At 40.5% G+C, this 21,189-nt stretch overlaps 1 protein-coding gene and 1 non-coding gene across 4 annotated transcripts in view; one reads left to right on the top strand and one right to left on the bottom strand.

Moving 5' to 3' along the window:
- Positions 1 to 21,189, bottom strand: part of CFAP54 (cilia and flagella associated protein 54) — a 335,725-nt gene that overhangs the window by 302,117 nt on the left and 12,419 nt on the right. For all 3 annotated transcript variants that reach the window (XR_001918076.1, XM_013963991.2, XM_005680630.3), the window contains exons 3-8: positions 17,508 to 17,651; positions 13,865 to 14,036; positions 9,344 to 9,402; positions 4,227 to 4,370; positions 2,167 to 2,280; positions 1,946 to 2,047 (exon numbers count right to left, since the gene is read on the bottom strand). Coding sequence is in view for 2 of the 3 variants with exons in the window: in XM_013963991.2 (XP_013819445.2) it covers positions 1,946 to 2,047; positions 2,167 to 2,280; positions 4,227 to 4,370; positions 9,344 to 9,402; positions 13,865 to 14,036; positions 17,508 to 17,651 (735 nt within the window). In the remaining variant the exon portion in view is untranslated. The remainder of the gene's footprint in view (positions 1 to 1,945; positions 2,048 to 2,166; positions 2,281 to 4,226; positions 4,371 to 9,343; positions 9,403 to 13,864; positions 14,037 to 17,507; positions 17,652 to 21,189) is intronic.
- TRNAG-ACC lies at positions 6,835 to 6,906 on the top strand. The gene has a single exon. It is a non-coding gene; the product is annotated as a tRNA-Gly (tRNA).

The raw sequence follows: 21,189 nt of genomic DNA, 5'->3' as shown, positions 1-21,189 counted from the left end.
TCAGATGCAGGCTACTCAACAGCTCATCCAATGGATTATCTACAATTTGGCAGGTTACCACCCTTGACCAGTTAGACACCCTAGGTCAGGAAGGGGTACAATTTAAAAAGATGTATGAACTGTATGTCTGGGCTCACCAGTCAACATATCACTGACCCTAAGTAGCAATGAAAAGTTACTGTGTCCAAATAATATTTTCATTTAGTATTTGGATTCATTTAAAAGAAAAGAGAAGCCCTCTTGAATGTTTATAAGAAGAAATGAGGAAAGAGAACAGCAGTCATTGGATTATTTAGAATACCCTGGGCTAGAGACCTGGGTTCTGGTTCAAGGCTTGCCAGTAGCTGCCTTAAATACTCTAGTATTTATTTTTCCCATCTGTAATAGAAAAGGACTGACCCAAATGATTTCCAAAATCCCTTCCAGGTTCTGGGATTCTATATCTCTTCTGTCAGAAAGTGTTCATATTCTTCCCCTCTACTTTCATTTTCAATCCCTACACAGAAGCTCATAGAAGAGAGTTTACAGCTATCCAGAACAGTCACAGGGCACTGCAAAGATATACAGAGCTGAGATTTAAGGAACACTGAGACTCCGAATGGCCAAGGAGAAGACAGTGGGAGAGGGAAAAAGGCAGAAGGGAGAAAGGGCAGAAGATCCCACAGGCATATCTATGTCCCACTCTCCTCCCCTAGTGCAATTGGCCAAACATACAAGTGGCCAATAGGGGCTTTGTGAGGGGTTTTGGCTTGTGAGAAAGAAGACTGTAGTCACTTCCATACTGAGTATCACTACCTACGTGAAGTCCTCCACAGCTCCCCTAGGTCCCCTCTGGCAGAATAACCCAGCAGTTTTCCAAATGAGGACCACCTCTCAATTTGGCCCCGAGCATCAGTCATGAGCAGATAACCATAATAACATTTGACTCCAGCGAGAAATAAATTTTGTTTTAAAGCCCCTGAGACATGGGGGTTGTTTACCACTCCAGTGCAACTACATCCTGTTGTTGTTATTTCAGTCACTAAGTTGTGTCCGACTCTGGCTTCTCGGTCCACGGGATTTCCCAGGTAAGAATACTGGAGTGGGTTGCCATTTCCTTCTCCATGGGATCTTCTCTAATCAGGGATCAAACCCATGTCTCCTGCATTGGCAGGTGGATTCTTTTACCACTGAGCCATAAGGGAAGCCCAACCTACATCCTAAATGCTCCCAAAGATGAAACCAGAAGTTGATAAGAAAAGGTGCCTCCACTTCCTCTCCATCCTCAACACCTTCAAATCTGACACCAAGTGGTCAAAAGGCTTCTGCAGTCTCACTCAGAAGGCTGTAAATTTGAACCTTTCCCAGGCTTTTCTTCAGCTTCTTGCCCTTTAACATTACAAAATTAGGATTATGCGAAGGTACAAAAGCTCTGAGGAAAGGATGAAACAAGACCGTGTCCAAATTAGGAAGACATTCTTCTATTCGCAGGGATTGGGGGCAGGGTTTATTTACCTGAAGGATAAGAATATTCTTTACAATGTTTGTGGGCTTCTGCTGTACAACAGGTGAATCAGCTTTTATACATATATCCCCACTGTCTTGAGCCTCCCTCCAACCCAGCCCCCATCCCACCCCTCTAGGTCATTACAGATAGGGGGCAGGATTTAATATTGAGTGATGAAAGTGTTAGTTGTAAGCCTGTTTGCAACCCCATTGACTGTAGCCCACTAGGCTCCTCTGTCCATGGGATTTTCCAAGTAAAGAGTACTGGAGTGGGTAGCCATTTCCTTTTCCAAGGGATCTTCCTGACTCAGGGATCAAACTTGGGTCTCCTGCATTGCAAGCAGATTCTGCACCATCTGAGCCACCAGGGAAGCCTAATGACCAAGCGTTAAAAGACACAGAGGTATAATATAAACACTGTAGAAATAGTCTGAAACACAGAAGATATTCTGAGACTTACAGTTTGTGCTTCCTTTATGTTAACTCTTATCTTTGGTCTAAAGAAACTTTTGTTTTTTCTTCTAGATTCAAATACTCCTCTTTTGAAGATCATGACTGCCATCTGCCTCAAAAAGAAGAATTACTTATGAAGTATCAATGGGATATACCTTCTCAACTACTGATATTAAGTACTTCATCATCTGTAGAGTACAGCGGATTTATCTCATGAAATTTTTATACCTTTATTGTGGCCTCTCTATAATATTCTCTGGATTCTTCCTGTGGTTGTGAGGAACTCATTAATTCCAGTTGCCGTAACTCATCAATTTTAGCTAAGGCACGTCGAGCAAATGCCTACATGCAATTAAAATAAATTTAATTCATAAGGCGTTAGAGCACAGTGATTAAAAATGTATCAAGAGAGTATGTTTTACTCTCCCAGACATTTGATTTAATTTGCGAATTAAACTCTAGGCTGATGCTGACTTTTTAAGAACATAGTAGCTGACCTGTCAATCATTTCCTAGAAGCACCACTAATTTCCGTAAATGTAAAGTCAATGAAATGTTGGCTATACTAACTTTAGAATTCAGAAAAGTAAGGAAATTCAAAAAAGTAAGGAAATTCAAATTTTGGGTTACAGAGTAGCTTCTTATAGATGATCACTTCTCCGGTATTGAACATGCATGCATGTACATACACATACACCCCTCCTCCATGCTCCTCTCAAATTCTAACTTTTCCACCAAAACCAGCTGTATTATCTATTCAACTGTACACATTGTCAACTAAATTGTTAGGTCCTTAAAGGGCCTTATTTTTATATTTCCAGTACCCAACATACAGAAAGTATTTATTAATATCTGAGGAAAGGAAGAAGGTGGGCTTGCTTATTTAATCAGATCACCATTATTATAATTCTCTATTGCTATGATAGAGATAATAGCAAAAAAAAGTTTCATTCCTGTAACTTATTTTAGCAGTTCTTTCAAGCATTTTATTTATGATTTTTCATGAAGATGTTTCTAGAACATAACAATAACATAAAGGGTTACATTTTTCAATAAGAAAAAAATTCCAATGGTTAAAACTATGCAAATGTGTCTATCCCTGATAAATTTAATAGCTATAGCAATATGCCACCACTAGTACACTAAGACTAACTCTGCATATATGGTGAGTAGTTTCTAGAATGTATCCTAGGCTAGAAAAGTATCCCACAAGGACTGAATTAAGCTATTCTGCTGAAATCCAGACCCCACTGCACTCACCAAGTTATGCACACTGGTACAGACTCTTTGCGACCCCATGGACTGTAGCCTACCACGCTCCTCCATCCACGGGATTTTCCAGGCCAGAGTGCTGGAGTGGATTGCCATTTCCTTCTGCAGAGGACCTTCCCAACCCAGGGACTGACCCTGGGTCTTCTGCATTGTATGCAGACGCTTTACCGTCTGAGCCACGAGGAAGTCCAAAGGAAGGAATGCCTGTCTCTAATTCTCACAGGTCTATTGACAAGCAGAGTACTACATACTATAGTGAGGGTACCGGATTTCATTTGCACAGAGATGTGGCATAGGTCAATAGAAGCCCCAATCAGTTAAGCTACCTTTCAAATATTGAATCAAAAATATATACAGGAAAAGAGGAAAAATAAGAAATAGAGTATACGAAATAAATGGTGGCTGGAAACAGAGAAAAACAAAACAAACAGATAGCAGGCAGCGTGGAAAACAAAAACTAAACAGGGAAGGAAAGTGGCTTGCATACAAGAATATAAAGAGGAAGGGAAGATATTAGAGATCTTATTCAGAAAAGAAGCAAAGATGGTGGAAGTGAACGGAGAATAAATGGGGAAGCAGAAAGTAAAAGCAGGAGATTCACAGGATGGAGAAGCCAGGCAAATGTCTGCAAATAAAGCCTGGGACTTGTACCTTTGCTTCATTGCAGTTCTTCGGCTTTTGTTGGTTTGCTTGTTTTCTTGCCACTTATCTAATGAAGAATATGCTGAATATGTTGTATTTTTAAGTATTAGCATCCTCATAATTAAAAAGTCACCTGCACGCATGCATGCTAAGTCGCTTCAGTGTGTTCGACTCTTTGCAACCCTATGGACTGTAGCCCACCAGGCTCTTCTGTCCATGGGATTCTCCACGCTAGGATACTGGAGTGAGTTGCCATGTCCTCCTCCAGAGGATTTTCCAGACCCAAGGACTGAAGCCACATCACTTATATCTTCTGCATTGTCAAGCAGGTTCTTTACCGCTAGTGCCACCTGGGAAGCCCCAAAAGTAGCCTACCTCTCCATGGACACCAGCTTGGCAGTCATAGTAGCACTGGCAGACAGCTGTGTAAAGAGTAGCTCTCCATGTCAAGTACCTGATGGACAGGAGAGGCACTGAGGACTCCATACATATACTGGCCCACAGGAGGTATTCCAAGGCCTGAATCAGAAAGGGCACGATTGAATGTCTTCATTTTAAGCGAATAATGCCAATTTTTATTCAATATAATCAAATGAAGAATCGTGAGCACAAGTCACTGACGTTAAAAATACACAAATAATGAGTCAACTAAAAAATAAGCATTTAAAAGTTAAAGAAGAATTTCAAGAACTCAAAATCTCAAGTTAGCCACTTTACGATGTATTCCTGCCTAGCTCCTAGAGTCCTATGAACTCAGATTATTCCTATTAACATTTACCAAGTGTCAACTCTAGTCTAGGAGCTAATTATGAAAGGTATGAAAGTGAAAGTGACTCAGTCGTGTCCAACTCTTTGTGACCCCGTGGACTATACAGTCCATGAAATTCTCCAGGCCTAAATACTGGAGTGGGTAGCCTTTCCCTTCTCCAGGGGATCTTCCCAACCCAGCGATTAAACCCAGGTCTCCCACATTGCAGGCAGATTCTTTACCAGCTGAGCTACACAAGGCAAGCCCAAAAGTACTGGAGTGGATAGCCTATCCCTTCTCCAGGGGATCTTCCTGACCCAGGAATCAAACCAGGGTCTCCTGTATTGCAGGCAGATTCTTTACCAGCTGAGCCACAAGGGAAGCCCAAGGAGCTAATTGCAACAATGCAATTGTTATTAACAACAAATTTCTGTTGATTGATTGACAACAGACCTTCATTGAAAAGTTTCAGTTCCTAATGCTACATATTTCTAGTAATCATAGCATCAAAGGGCTGAGAATCTAATTTCATTCCCTCAACATCACCAGCACCACTACCTGATGTCCCTCACCTCCTCTGCCCACAAACAACAAGGAATGCACCACGTGGCATAAGAAGACACTTCTAAACATGATCTTCTTTAACCTGAAATGCAACCACCTTGATACACCTCTAGTGCATTCGTCCTAGTTATGCCTTCTAGAACAGCCCAAGACCACTCAAGACTCAACTTGACAATTATACAGCCTTCCAAGAATCTGAAAGCACCTATGCAGCCTGCCCACTCCCCCAGCACTCTCCAGGACAAAGATCCCCAAGCACTTCTATCCTCCCAGGACAGAGCTTCCCTCTCTTCGGTTCAGTTCAGTTCAGTTGCTCAGTCGTGTCCGACTCCATGGTATTATTTAAGGTGGTCAATGTCCCTGTACAGTATATGACTAGACCACAAACTCTCACTCTCTGGTTTTGGTCCCTATATCTCTATTAAGTCAACCTGGGGTTGCTTTATTGCTGCTTTAATTGTTTCTGTCATTGTTTGCTAATTTTGCCACACTGTGAACTAAAATGGAATTAACAGTTATCAAAATTCCTGAATTTCACATTATCTGCTATAAAGAAATCCTCTTGTGGATTTTTGCATTCATATAGTTGTGGTTTGCGGGGTGTGGGATCAAATCATGTACAAATTTTTCCCCCTTTATATCCACATGGCTTTCAAAGCTCTCAGGATTCCTAGTACTCAAAATTTCATACTTCAAAATAAAACTAGCTACAATTACCAGCTGTTCACATAATATTTGAGTGTGGTCTCAGATTTAGTATAAAAGATCCCACATCACAGATTTTAGTGCCAGACGGAACCTTAAAAGTAACCTAATCTGACTCCAAGAGGCTAAACTGCTTGGAAGTGACAGAGCTGGTGCTGGAATTCGGGTCTCTGGACTCCTAAGGGCAGCAGGATTGTTCCCACTACATGGGGCAACTACAATGAAGAGAAGAAAAGCCATCATTCCACTGAGGCTTCTGAGAAACCATCGTTCAGGTTTCAAAGCTGAAATGCCATTTCAAAAAAAAAAAACTACTTGATTGCAGCATTTTTTTCTCGCCCATAAAAGAAAGAATTATCTCTATTAACAAAAATTTGATGATTGCAGCAGGACTAGTCTCTTCATTAAAAGAAAACAGAACAAAACTTTGAAAAAAAATAAATTTTAGGAGCCTAGCAAGAGCATGGTTAAGGGGTCCAGTAGGAAGAACCACACAAGGATTAACCAGCTGAGCCACAAGATGGCAGTGCAGCGTCGCTTATTTCGGTTTACAGCCTTTGAGGGGAGCAGAGAGGACCTGAACTTTATGTGATGGTCTGTGGAAGAATCTGACAACCATTGTTCAAGCCACAAATGTGATCAAACAATTTCAGCTTCATAGGAAAGTGAAACAGAAATCAACATGTTTTTAGAATGAATAGATTCTACTGAATTCTTTAATGTTTGCTGAATACTATATTACAGTTGCAAATGCCTTCGAAGAAACTACACCCTTTACCATAAAGGAAAGCAAATGGCCACGTGTCTTCAGAGAAACAGGCTTCAGAAAACTGCCCTCCCTGCATTCGCTAAGTGTATGCTGGTGGCCTTGCCTCAGCTCAAAAGTGCTTCCCATCTCGGAAGAGCCCTGAGTAGTCTTGGTCTTCAGGACACCTTCAGAGTCATGTCAGAAAATATTCAGGGACTTCCCTGGTGGTCCAGTGGCAAGGATTCTGCACTACCAATGCAGGGGCCCAGGTTGGATTCCTGATCAGGGAACTAGATCCCGCATGCTTCAACTAAAATAAAGAATCGGTATACCGCAACTAAGACCCAGTGCAGCCAAATAAATAAAAGAGAAAATATTTCAACATTGTATCAGGAGCTTCCATACAACTCCTCCATTTGCAGAGATGAACCAAAACAGGGTGGGTCATGGAACTTGTCAACAGACTCGCCTTGTTCTGATGGGGTTGAGGGCCAGTACACAGCGGCATCGGCTCTGGCCTGAGCTACATCTCTAACTATCCTAACTAGATACGCAACCTTGAGCAAATTAACCCTTCCAAGCCTCAGCTTCCTCATCTGTAAGATGAAAGTGATAATGCTACCTTCTCCAAGTGCTGGTGTGAGAATTCAATGAGTAATATATGAAAATGGCTTAGAAGCATACCTGAGAGATGGTAAACATTCATTCAACAAAGGACGGTGATGACAGTCTTAAGGTCTTACCCTTGTAAGACTACCAAGGCATTATTGTGTATGCAGAGCCCTTCACACAGCACTTAGCACATAGTAGGGATTCAATAAATAATCAATAATAACAAGTGGTAATCATAATTACCAAATCCTATAGGAATAGTTTAGATTGCTCTGGGTTGACACCACTAAAAACCTGAGAACCCCATGTCTGTTTCTCCTTCTGTTCTGAACTGTAATGGATTTGAACTCTAAAGTAGCTACAAAATCAGGAGCATTCAGATGGTGCCAGACTGCCAACGGCTTGTCCCCATTAAACGGACCCATTGAGTCCATGTAGAGTCTCAGCTCAGGAGTTGACTCATCAGCCGAGGGTTTGTGAGTTTCAGGGTAAAAAATTAATTTCCTTGAATCTTATTACACTGAACATACATTGAAAGAATTCCAGCCTGATCTGCAAGTGCCAACTGTGCAGCCACCCACCATCCCAAAATTCTTGCATTCCTCACTCCCTCAACTCCCACTCCACAAGACTGGGTCTATGAAATGATCCTCCTTCCGGCCTTCCTTATTCTGTCAATGAGAAACTCACGTTATATGAGGGGGAGAGAAGAAATCTTACACAGATTATAAATAAGAAATTATTTTAAGATGGCTATCACATTAAATCAAAATTCCCTCAGCATTAGCAAGTACAAACACCAACAGTTAAATGTTGGCACAGACATCTCTGCCCTTCAAAGCCTTGTCAGACGAATGTTATAAGCAGACCAAACCATTGTGATTCTGTGGAGCAGTTATTTGTTGCCACAGCAAGCACAACAGGAGATTTCCTAAATTCCTTTCAGGAAATCATCTGGAACTGAATAGAGAATCGTTGAAATAGTCTGTAGGCCAAATTTAAATTATGCATGGTACAGCCTCTCCTTGTTTTAATTCACACTCAAAAAGCTGGCATAGAGTTTGTTAAGTCACTGTCAGTAATAGAGCTTTTAAATACAAGGAACAAAACAGAGAGAGAGAACACACAATTAATGCTATCTGTTAAGCATGCAAATATCTTGGCATCCATTTTTTTAAGTGTTGTCAGTTTTTAAGATACTTGGCTATGTTTTGAGGAAATAAGGAAAATAATATCTGCCCCGAGTGTCCAAATATTCAGAGCAAGTTTTTACATACAATAGAGAAGACTCACAGAGAAGGCAATGGCAGCAGCAGCAGAGAAGACTCAAATAGCAATGTTGCAAATGCCAGAAACAACTCAAGCACGGTCTCAAGGAGAGAATATTGTCCTTTCTTGGCCTACCTTCCAATGACTGGTTAGTGAACACAGGGAATAAATATGTCTCCTGCAGACAAAGGTGCTACCAACATGGTAAGGAAGTCAACAGAAGCCATTCCCTCCAGCTAAAACTAAGCAGTGAGTACTGGTCAGTGAGAATCTTACTAAAAACAACGTCAGCTCATGACTGACATAGCTGAAGTGTTTGTTCACCCATCAAGTATCTGGGCCATAAGTACAGGCCAAGTTCTTCAAGCAAATGTGGTCCGAGCTCCACAGCAAGTCACACACAGGCTAACCATAGTTTACCATCCAAACTACAGTACTTTTAAAAGTAAAAGTGAGCACTATTAATAATTACTCCAGGACAGCAGGCATAAACCACGACTATCCTGAACAAGCTAGAATGGATGGCTACCCTACCTAGAGATATAGTTATTAGATGGATATTCAGTATCATATTGACAAGTTACAACTAACCTGAAAGACTGAGGGACCCTGGAGAAATATCTATCCATTTGGGAAATTCTTTTCATGAATACTTTACTGTCTACATTTTTATTTACGATCATGTTAAAGGAAAACTAAAAACAGTATACCTAGTAATACAAATACAGCCACTAACTTTTGTGACACTAAGTCATTAAATTTTTTTTGTTTAGCATTCAATGCTAACAAAAGCCTTAAGAAAACCAGGAAATACAAGGGAAGATATTCTGACAGTAAATTTCATACCTTGGAAGAATGACCTCTGATCATCAATTTTCTGCAAATAGTATAAATGTAAATGGTACCTAGATGGAGAAAAAGATTAATATGTTTTATAGTCACACGATAGAACTTTACATTCCACTTTCTATAGTTTAAGTTGGTAGTTCCCAAAACAAATGACTCTCTCATGAGAAATCTGATAATGGCCAAAGTTATAATCATTATAAAACTTTTTGTAACTTGCAGCTAAATTTTTAAAAGAATTAATATGACCATATTTTTAAATGTTAACACAGGAAACTTTCAGTCTTACTTTAAAGGCATTTTAAAGTACTGGTCAGTGAGAAGTGAAAGTGAAGTCGCTCAGTTGTGTCCAACTCTTTGCGACCCCATGGCTTCTCAGTCCATGGGATTTTCCAGGCAGGAGTACTGGAGTGGGTTGCCATTTCCTTCTCCAGGGAATCCCTGGATTCAGGGATCGAATCCGGGTCTCCTGCATTGTAGGCAGATGCTTTACCCTCTGAGTCACCAGGGAAACCCAAACCTTACTATAAAACAAAGCCAGCTCATGACTGGGACATAGTTGAGGTATTTGTTTAGCCAGCTAGTATCAGGGCCATAAGTTACAGTCCAAGCTCTTCCAATAAAATGTAGATCAAGCTCCACAGCAAAACATAAGTTTAAGTTTTGAAATATACTGAACAAAAGGATATTTTAATAGCATAATATATGTACTTTGTGGTTTTATTAATTCATATAAACTTTTATTGGTTCCCATGGTTTCCTCACAGTTGCATAACTGAAGATTTATCTCCAAATAAGACTAGAATACATATTTAATCATATAAGACAATACTCAACAAAGAAACTCATAATTTAAAACTCATAATGCACAATAGGTTACATTATATTCATTTGCTGTTTTATATAATATCTATCCCATTATTAAGTATATCCCATAAGCACTTTGATGAAAAATGCCATTTCTAACTCCTATGTAAGATCATTCAAGTACGATCATTTTTTAAATCAGGCCAATAATTAAATGAAGATAGACAGCTCATTTCATGGCAGCATTTGGAGGACAAGTGGAGAATGACATCACCGTATATCTTTCTACATAGAAAACATATTATCAGGCTATAAACATAACCCAAAAGACAGTATGCTGCTGCTGCTAAGTCACTTCAGAAAGACAGTATAGCATGCTTTAAAAAGGCATTTAATTATAATGGCAAGAATCTAAATATCTGATCTAAAATTCATAACCGCCACAATTCAACAATTACAAATCCTATGTTCACTTTTAAACGTAAAAAGCTTCTGAGAAAATAGCACCTGCTCCAAAACACACATCCCTTGATTACAATACACCTGCTAGCATAACAAACGTGACATAAATCAGTGACCAAAATATACTGAATAAAATCTTAAGTACTTAAACAACCATAAAGTTCACAGAAAATGCAATTAAGTCCTTCGCATTCAGGGCCTCAGCATTCTTAATGTGCCTGCTTTCATGACGTAGAATTGTTTATCTCCAGTAAGATCCAGCAGGGAAAAATTCCTCAGCTAGTAAGAGCTCAGGCTCAGCATTCTTAACTTGGCTTTGTTGACCTGATCTGTATAACTGTGTTACTTAGGAAAAAAATCACCTAGTGAGGATATGCATAGGAGACATGTGACTCTTCACCAAACACATGACACAGGTGTGAGCAGGGAACTCAAGACCAACATTCAGCAATGGGAACTGGGGGGCTTCAGAAAGCCCCAGGAGACCACCCTCAAGAATAACAAGGGCCCTTGGTACTTCAAAGATGTACCTTTAATCTTTGCACCCCAGTGCATCCTGACCATAATGGAATTCTTCCCTGATGGTTCAGGATATTGGCATGGCTTACAGATTCCACTGCAGAAGCCCAATGGACAGAGTAAATGGTTCAAAATGGAGCACAGACTGAATCTTTATGATCTCAGAATGCCTCTGGAACTTAGTTTGATATTTTACCCAAATCCCTGATACAGAGTGACTTGTGACTTGTGACAAGGGATTCCTTGACATGTGACTCCTTTTCATCAAAGACAGCCACCACCAAAATAATCTGACTATTTGAAGGCTTAAATGATTTGGGTTCAGGTTAGTTGGGAAGTCAGATATTATCCAATATTATCCAATATTCATTTACCCAGTTAGATTTTGTGAAAGAACCAAGATTGATTAAATAACTTAAGAAACCAACTCTTATAATTGTATAATAGTCAATTAAAGAGTATTGATGTTTAGCAGGAAAGTTCAAATATATTTTAAGAAATTGACTGCAGGTCATTTTTTCACACCTCAAATTCCAAAGTTTTAAAACTACAAGGGCTTTGCATTTGCTAATCTCCCAGTCGGAATGCCCTTGCCCTGAATGCTCAGATGTCTCAGCCAGGTGTTTGTTCAAATCTCCAGTGAGGTCTACCCTGACCATTCTATTTAAAATTGCAGCCCAGGCCCCAGACCAGCCATCACTCTCACTAATCCCTTTCTAGACTTTATTTCCCTCCATAGCTCTCATCATCAGGGGCTTTCCAGGTGGCTCAGTGGTAAAAGAATCTGCCTGCCAATGCAAGAGATGAGGGTTTGATCCCTGGGTCGAGAAGATCTCCAGGAGAAAGAAACGGCAACCCACTCCAGTACTCTTGACTGGGAAGTCCAGTGGAAGAGGAGACTGGTGGGCTGCAGTCCATGGGGTCACAAAAAAGTCAGACATGACTAAGCATACACACAAACAGTTCTCATCACCACCTGACACATCACTTAGTTTTGATTTGTTAATCATCTCTCTGAAGTACTATATGGCAGCATGAGAAACAGGGGTTTAGTGTGTTGTCCACTCCTGTATCCCTAACACCTAGAACAATGCCTGGCACTTAAGTTTGAGATGAATTAATTAAAACAAGGATGACAACTGATGACACTAAGTGCATGTATCTCCCACAGTCCAGCAACCCCACTCCTGGGCGTACATCCCAGAAAACTCTCACACGGGTCCATAAAAGGACCGATGTGAGGATACTCACTACAGAATTATCTGTAAGTTTAGAGAGGCAGGGCAAATCAGGTGCCCATCCTTATTATGGGTCTCTGCCTAATACAATTCAGCAGGCAGTTAACAAACCAGGTTTACATATAGGAACATGACTAGATTCTAAAATCATAGTGTTGAGCAGGAAAATATTTAGGAAACAGGATAAAATCTAGAACATGATGCCAAAGAAAAAGCACACAGCAGAATAAGGATGTGGAAGACACAAGAATTGTTCTATCTTTTTTAAAAAGAAAATGGGAGGGTGGTGGTTTTGTGGGAATCTTTAAAGCATTTCAGATAGGGAGTCACACTGCATCATCTCCACCTCTTAAGCAAAGCCTGACCCCAGGGCCCAACCCTCAGGTCTATCGCCCTTTCTTGAGCACAGAAGCTCTGCTCTGGCTCAGTCCCTGCAAGATGCATGAGCAATTCACCCGGAGACATGGCCCTGGCAACTCTGATGATGATGGGATGCAAAAGTTTAACAATCACTGGCCTGAAAAATGTCTCCCAGAGACACTCTCATTTCGGTAGCAAATGTAAGGTCTGATTACAGTCAAAATGTCAAAAAAATTATTTGGGGACAGCGAAGAAGGAAAAGACTAGGAAACATACTGTCAGTTGCCATGGATGAGAGAAAACCCAATATGCTTTCTTTCAAGTTGTTTTGCCCTTGCCTTATAAACTCAGAACAGACTGTCATTCTTTTTCTTACAAGAATATGTGATCCAGTGAACAATATTGCAAGTTACTCCTTATAACTTCAAATTGTAACTTTAAAGAGATTTAAGTTGAATTTAAATTGTAACTCTTAAAATAAAAAAAAAACAAAAGTTACATTTTGATAAGATTTAGATAAGATTCATTTTATGAGACATATATAATGCATACATGTCTATCTATACAATGCATATATATGTATATAAATAAACCATATACACATATACATGCACATTCTCAGAGTTCCTCACTCAAAAACAAGTAGGAAGAGAAGGTTGATATGTAGGAAGCCCTAGTCACTGGCCAAAATATTTGAGGAGAGGACTGATAAGTAGATGATGCTTAGAAATAATCTAACCTGCAAGGGCCCTCTGATCCTTCTCCACTTAGATTTATTTGGCCAAAAAGTTTGTTCAGGCTTTTCTGTAAGATGTTATAGAAGAACATGAATGAACTTTTGGCCAACCCAATATCAACTTACTAACTGTGGCCCCTTATTTTGTTTATATGTGAAACTGATTATCTCCACAGCTCTGATCCTCCCTTGAGCAGAAAACCCACACACTTGCTGTATGAGTCCCTGCTCATAAGGACAAACTAAAATGTGATAAAAATGTAACAAAGCCCACCAGTGTCCTCTTATGAAATGAACATTATCTAAATCATAAGGTAATCAAGTCACCATCGAACCTGGCATTTAAATGACTTCCTGAAAGACACAATGAAAAATAAAATATTGAACATTGATATATACCATTGAAGATAATCCAGCACAGGTGCTCCTGTGGCAAAGCCACCTGCATGATGAGCCTGAAGGAGGACAAGATTTGCAGACAGTGGATCACAGACTCTTTATTCTGCAGGTTCACATCACTGTCACAGACCAGCTGGTAGTTGCAAATATTTTTGCCATTTAAAGCATGAAACTGAAACATATGACAAAAAAGAATATAAATAATGTTTATACAACTCAGGAAAGTACCTCTTAAAATGTAAAAAACTAAAATGGAAACAAATTATGCATAACTAACTCAATAGATCAGTAGAGTACAGGAGACTGAATGTTTGTGTCCTTCCAAAATGTATATGTTGAAACCTCACCGCCTGCCATACGAGAACATGGGGGAAAGCAGGCCCTCACCAGACACAGAGTCTTCCAGCCCCCTGATCTTGGACTCGCCAGTCTCCAGAACCATGAGCAATAAATGTTGTTTAAGCCATCTAATTTCTGGATTTTATCTATAGCAGCCTCAGTGGACTAACACATGGAAAGAAACTTGGTAAAATAAGTTTATTCAAACCATCCATTTAGTTAAGATCATCTTTCCTTAGTCAAAAAAAAAAAAAAAAGTACAAAGTCCTACTTCCAAGACTATAGGATTGAAACAATTTTTAAAAGTCTCCCTAACGGCATGTTAACATATTAGTTCAGATGTTATGTATATACACAATTCTGTCAGCAAATGTTTGTTGAGCACCTCTCTTTGTCACACTCCGCTAAGTAACAGGGAGCCAAAGATGAGGAAGACAAGGCTCCTGACAAAGGAAAAACCCTTCCAGGCACACACAGTGTTAGGGATGCTTAAGGTGACTGCTGTGGTCACTGAGCTGAAAATCTTGTTTAAAGTTGGGTAAGAAGGTTTAAGACAAATTGAGCTATAGAAGTGGTCCCTGTTTAGAATATGGGCACCATTCCAAGGAATGTGGACTAGTATTTGATTTACACTTTTTAGAAATAAATTCTGACAAAAGTATGAAAGACGCAAAGCAGATGGGAGACAAAGCTACATGCAAGAGGCTAGCAGAGATCAAAGGCTTCTGAGGTTGTTCAGAGACAAAAGGGCCCTGAAATGGGGCTCTGAAAGTGGGGATGAAGAGAAAGGAAAGAGCTAAGTCTTATCTAAGATCCATGACATTTGGATTATCTCACATCCAATTAGAAGTGAGAGGTAAGAGAGAGGAAGAGGTTTGCAATGGTTTCCTGCTTCGCTGATGGACTGGAGCCAATTATTGGAGAAAAGATGTTTGTTCAATTTGGGACATATTGATTATGAGATCTTTATGATGTTACCTGGATAGATGGGGAGTTCAGGATAGTGATTTTGGCTAGAGAAACATCAGAACTACTAAAGCTGTGCGAGTGTACACTCTTAATAACACAAATGAGCCTTATTCTACCAGGCAGATTGTCTGCTTGGATACATATATTTCTAGCCATCATGAAACTGATTTCACAGCTAGGGAGGTTGAGTGAAAGAATGATAATACAATAGTATAAGAGATATGGAGGCCTGGGCCAGGGTAGTAGTGGGGCGGGGGCTCAAAAGTTCCAACTTTTCATTCAGCTCTCTTCCCAATGGGGCACTGAGATATTACAACTTATGAGAAATATATATTTGGCCACTCAGATGGCCAAAATATGTTTCTCATATATGTTTGTTCTTCATCCACAGTTTCTAGCTCACAACCCCCCAAACCCTTGGAATTGTTTTAAGTGTTGAGAGTGACAGAGATCTTTGGCTATGTTAATGAGGTGACTTTTGGAAAGTGGCTAAGGATGGAGGTTAAGTTGCCAAGGAACCCAACCATATGATTAGAGGTTTAGCACTTTCAGTCCCATCCCCTGACCTCCAGAGAAGGGGACAGGGGCTGGAAGTTGAATCTACAACCAATGGCCAATGATTCAATCAATCACAATTATGCAATGAACCCTCTCTTGGACTGCAAGGAGATCAAACCAGTCAATCCTAAAGGAAATCACCCCTGAATATTCATTGGAAGGACTGTTGCTGAAGCTCCAACACTTTGGCCACCTGATGGGAAGAGCTGACTCACTGGAAAAGATCCTGATGATGGGAAACATTAAACGCAAAAGAAGGGGCAGCAGAAGATGAGATGGTAATATAGTATCACCGACTCAATGGACATAAATTTGAGCAAACTCCAGGAGATAGTGGAAGACAGAAGAGCCTGGCATAATACAGTCCGTGAGGTCTCAAAGAATTGGACATGGCTCGGTGACTGAACAACAACAATGAAGCCTGCATAAAAACCCAAAAGGATGGTGTTTGGGAAGTTTCCAAGATGCTGAACACACAGAGGTGCTGGGAGTGGGGTGCCTGCAGGGGCCATGGAAGCCCTACTCCCTCTCCCCATGCCTTGTTCTATGTACCTCTTCCCTCTAGCTGTTCCTGAGTTACATTATGTCCGTTTACAATAAACCTGTAATCTAATAACTAAAATGTTTTCACAAGTTCCATGAGCCACTAAAGCAAATTATTGAACCCAAGGATGGGTCACAGGAACCTCTGACTTATAGCCAGTTAGTCAGAAATAGAGGTCACAACTGGAGCTTGCAACTGGCATCTGAAGTGAGTATGGGATGGGGTGGAATGGGAAGTGGTCTTCTAAGACTGAACCCTTAACCTGTGGAATCTGATCCTATCTCCTCGTAGAGTCAGAATCGAGTTGAGCTGTAGGACAATCAGCTAGTGTTCCAATTATTTCTTGGTATCAGGATCCCCACCCCTCCTCTCCATATTAAGCACCAACTCACACTGCCCAGTATTCTCATTCATGTACTTGTGTCACAGGCAAACTGAATGTGCTTTCAAACACGCTTCAACATTTCTGCTTATTAAACCACATGTTGTTTTCAAGACCTAGAACAATCATTAAGTTTGGAATAACACAGCCTCGGATTCAGACGAATTAGGGTTCAAACACCAACTGTGTCTGTTGCTTTAAAACGACTAGGTTTTTTACTCTCCAATAAACCTCAGTTTCTTATCTGTAAAAGAGGCATAATAGTACCCATCTCTTGGGACTGCAATGAGGCTGCAAGATAACAGTTCATATAAAGCATTTAGAAGACTACCTAGCACATGGTAACTGCTCAACCAGTGACTCATCAGTAGTAATTAACATAATAATGCTGGTATACTAGAAAAAAGCATTTTTTTTCATATCAAAAGATCTATGTTTCCTCTCCAGAGTCACTAGTTATTATACTGTGTGATTAGCTTTCTTTTTCTCTCTTATACAATAGGGATAATAACAGTATCTAACTCATAGAGTTATTGTGAGAAGCCAATGTTTTCCAAAGTACTTTGAAGAGTAAAAGCATTCTACCAATATTAATTATAATAATAACAATAATAAAACTGCCTACTGGATGAATAAGTGATTATAGTGACAAAATCTCCAAAGCATCTTTACAAAAGTTAATGAGTACACTTTCTCATCCAGCACAGAAAATATTTATTAAGCAACTTATAGTACACAGGTAAATACCACACGAGGCAAATGAAAGACACTGAGAAGCTGTCAGCTAAAGGACAGACTGTTGCATAGCTAATCATAAATGGTAGCTATTTTAGCTACCACTTTCATCTTACTGTATGTGGTGCAGTTTTGTCTCCAAAGCCTTTTGGGAAAAAGACAGTTTTGAATTGATTCACGTCTGCTTTATTCTCATCAAAGTTGATGCTGAACTGCTGAAGATATCTGCCATAGCACTGTAAAAGGGCCAATTTATATTCCTGAAATAAAAAAAAGGGGAGCTCGATGAAGGTTTTAAAATACCATTTTTCTTACCATTATTAAAATTAGGTGATATTGGGTTTCCCAGGAGGCGCTAGTGCTAAAGAACCCACCTGCCAATGCAAGAAACAGAAGAGACGTGGGTTTGATCCCTAGAGTCGAAAAGATTCCCCAGAGGAGGGAATGGCAACCCACTCAGGTATTTTTGCCTGGAGAATCCCATGGACAGAGGAGCCTGGCAGGGTCACAAAGACTCAGACATGACTGAAGCAACTTAGCACACCCAACATTCGTATTATTCTCAATGATGGCAATGTTGATAATTACTATGATCACTATTACTTCCACCATGACATCATTACTAACATTATCACAACTATTTCCAAACACACCCATGACAGACACTGTTCTTGGCAATTCATGTGCATTATTTAATTCTCCTCACAACAAACCAATTGTGAGATGAGACTTCAAAGACGAGGATACTTCCCAGGGCATTGTGTGTGGTAATACCTGGATATACTCAAATTCCAACAGGTTCAACCTCAACAGAGGATAGTAATCCACCAACTCAATCACAGAGGTGGAGGAGGTGTTTAACCAGCCTTGCTTCCCTGATACCTCCTAAGCTCCAAAAAAGAAAGGACAGGTGGGGGAGGGCAGCTAGAAAGAGGAGAAAAAATGGGGGTGGGTAGAGAAAAGAAGGAAGAGGAAAAAAAGAAAAAAAGGAAGGAAGAAAAGAAAGAAGGGAGAAGAGAAGAGAAGATTGCAGGTGATGAGCTGGCTCTTTCGTGTCCCATTTCTGAAGTTACATCAGGACCAATCAGTCTGAGCTGTTGTTAGCTACCGATTCTCGTCAGCTCTAATGCATGCTTAGGTTCCCATTACAAAGTTAGATGCCTCATTTCTGAAGCCCACAGGGCACAGCTGACCTGGAGAGTTTCAGGGCAGTGGATGCCAGCAGGGCTCCACAGATGAGTCAGCTACAGCCCTTCCTCTGCTTCTTCCCATGTGACTGTGTTTCCAGGAAGAGCAGCTGCCCTGGGTATGAACTGCCTCTTGGGTTACCTTGCCCCTCCGCAGATTCAGAGTCAAAACGCTCTTTTGTTCCTATTTCTATTGACTTGTTTGTTACTTGCTCACTAATTAATTCTGAATCTTTTCCATTCTAACTTGATTCACATAATGAATTCAAATCTAGGTTCAAAACAAGAGTAGTCCAACAAGATGAGCTTTACTGTAACTAAAATAAAAATAGATTCTAGAAACCAAAGTAACCACTCAAGTTTGTTTCCAGGGTTATAAATACCTTTACCGGCCGACTTTCCCATCAGTGAAAAGTAGTTAAAACATTTTCTTTGTTTCTTTAGTAAATCTTTTAGATATTGTACCTGAAATACTCTGAATGCTTGGCCAATACCGATTATCAACTTGCTTTATCAACTTCTAACATGTTCCTTCTTCCTCCCTCCACCCATCTGGATACTCCTGAAACAACCTCAGACTGTGTTGTATATCACCAGCTCCTTATTATGAAATTCTCCAGGTAAGAATACTGGAGTGGGGTGCCATTTCTTTCTCCAGGGGATCTTCCTGACCCAAGTATTAAACCCAGGTCTCCTGCATTGCAGGCAGATTCCTTACCATATGAACTACCAGGGAAGCCTCATTATATTGAGAAGAAGCATAAAAATAAAGAGCAGGGCACTCATCTAATTCTTATGAAAACTGTTATTCCATTTCACATGAATATAGCTTACAAGTTGGATCTCACTTGGTTTCTTTTTCTGTAGTTTCCCAAACTCTGCATTTTCAAGTCTCTAAGAACCATAGTCCAATTACATGGAGCTGAGAGGATTCTTTAATTTGGGCAGCTGAAAATAGATCTTAGTGCTCCCTTATGCAAGTTCCTCTGCATCTTTGCCTCTATTCAGTAAATTTCCAAAAAGATTCAAGCCCAGAAAATAGAAATGGAGGAGGAAAATGAAGCTGAGAAACTGTAGACGTATGACATTTGAAACTGTGCCCCCAAAGAGTTAAGAGAGGCTCACAACAAATAGAAATTCATGAGCTTGTCTTACAGAACAACAGATAAGGGAAGAGTTTGTTAAAAGCCCTTTGTTTGTAAACTACCTTCACTGATTAAGATAGCTTTAGTTCTTTTTTTCTTTCTTTCTTTCCTTAACTGCGTACCTTCCCACCTTCATGGCAGAAAGCAAAGAACTAAAGAGCCTCTCGATGAAAGTGAAAGAGGAGAGTGAAAAAGTTGACTTAAAATTCAAAATTCAAAAAACAAAGATCACGGCATCTGGTCCCATCACTTCATGGCAAATAGATGGGGAAACAATGGAAACATTGTGATAGACTTTATTTTGAGGGGGTCCAAAATCACTGCAGATGCTGACTGCAGCCATGAAATTAAAAACCCTTGCTCCTTGGAAGAAAAGCTATGACCCATCTGGACAGCATATTAAGATGCATAGACATTACTTTGCCAACAAAAGTCCATTTAGTCAGAGCTGTGGTTTTTCCAGTAGTCATGTATGAATGTGAGAGTTGGAGTATAAAGAAAGCTGAGCACCGAAAAATTGATGTTTTTGAACTGTGGTGTTGGAGAAGACTCTTTGAGAGTCCCTTGGACTGCAAGGAGATCGAACCAGTCCGTCCTAAAGGAAATCTGTCCTGAATATTCATTTGAAGGACTGACAGTGAAGCTGAATTCCAATACTTCGGTCACCTGATGGGAAGAACTGACCCATTGGAAAAGACCCTGATGCTGGGAAAGATTGGAAGGAGGAGAATGGAACAGAGGATGAGATGGTTGTATGGCATCACTGACTTGATGGACATGAGTTTGAGCAAGCTCTGGGAGTTGGTGATGGATAGGGAAGTCTGGGGTGCTGCAGTCCATGGGGTCACAGAGTCAGACATGACTGAGCAACTGAACTGAACGGACAGCTTCAGGCTGTCCAGTTGTTTTACAGGAACTAGAGTCAGCTCTTGCCTAGAGCCAGCCAACTGGGGGAAGGTTGGGATCCCCAACCCTAAAATTAGGCCTGCCCAGGCATCTCTTGACCAGCCTTTTGACATCAGAGGCTGAAAAGCTCTGGGCTCCCGTCAGGCTATGCACCTCCATTTTGAATACACACATAACCCAGGTGTTCCTGTGCAGAACTCCGACTACCTCACCTTTCCCCCTACCTCCAAACACCTTTCCCTGAGCCTAAGACCACACTGTTGATATCTCATAAATATCCCAACTCCCTCGCTTTCCAGGAGGCAGATCTCTGACTTGTTCCTCGCCTGGTTGCCTTGTGAATAAACTGTTTCTCTGCTGCAAACCTCAGCGGCTCAGTACTTGGCTCGCTTCATGTCAGGAAAACGGACCTGGCTTGGTAACAGACAGAATACCTCCCATGTCTGGCCTAAAATCACTTTGTATAAAATAACAGTTGGTCCAAGGAGCCTATTAATACATGTGCCAACGATATCATATTTAACTTGGAATAATTTGGGCCCAAGCCAGAGGTTATGGGG

The sequence above is a fragment of the Capra hircus genome, chromosome 5, assembly GCF_001704415.2.
Source record: "Capra hircus breed San Clemente chromosome 5, ASM170441v1, whole genome shotgun sequence".
Taxonomy (NCBI): Eukaryota; Metazoa; Chordata; class Mammalia; order Artiodactyla; family Bovidae; genus Capra; species Capra hircus.
Note: the sequence above shows the minus strand (reverse complement) of the source record. Positions and strands in the feature narration are given on the sequence as shown.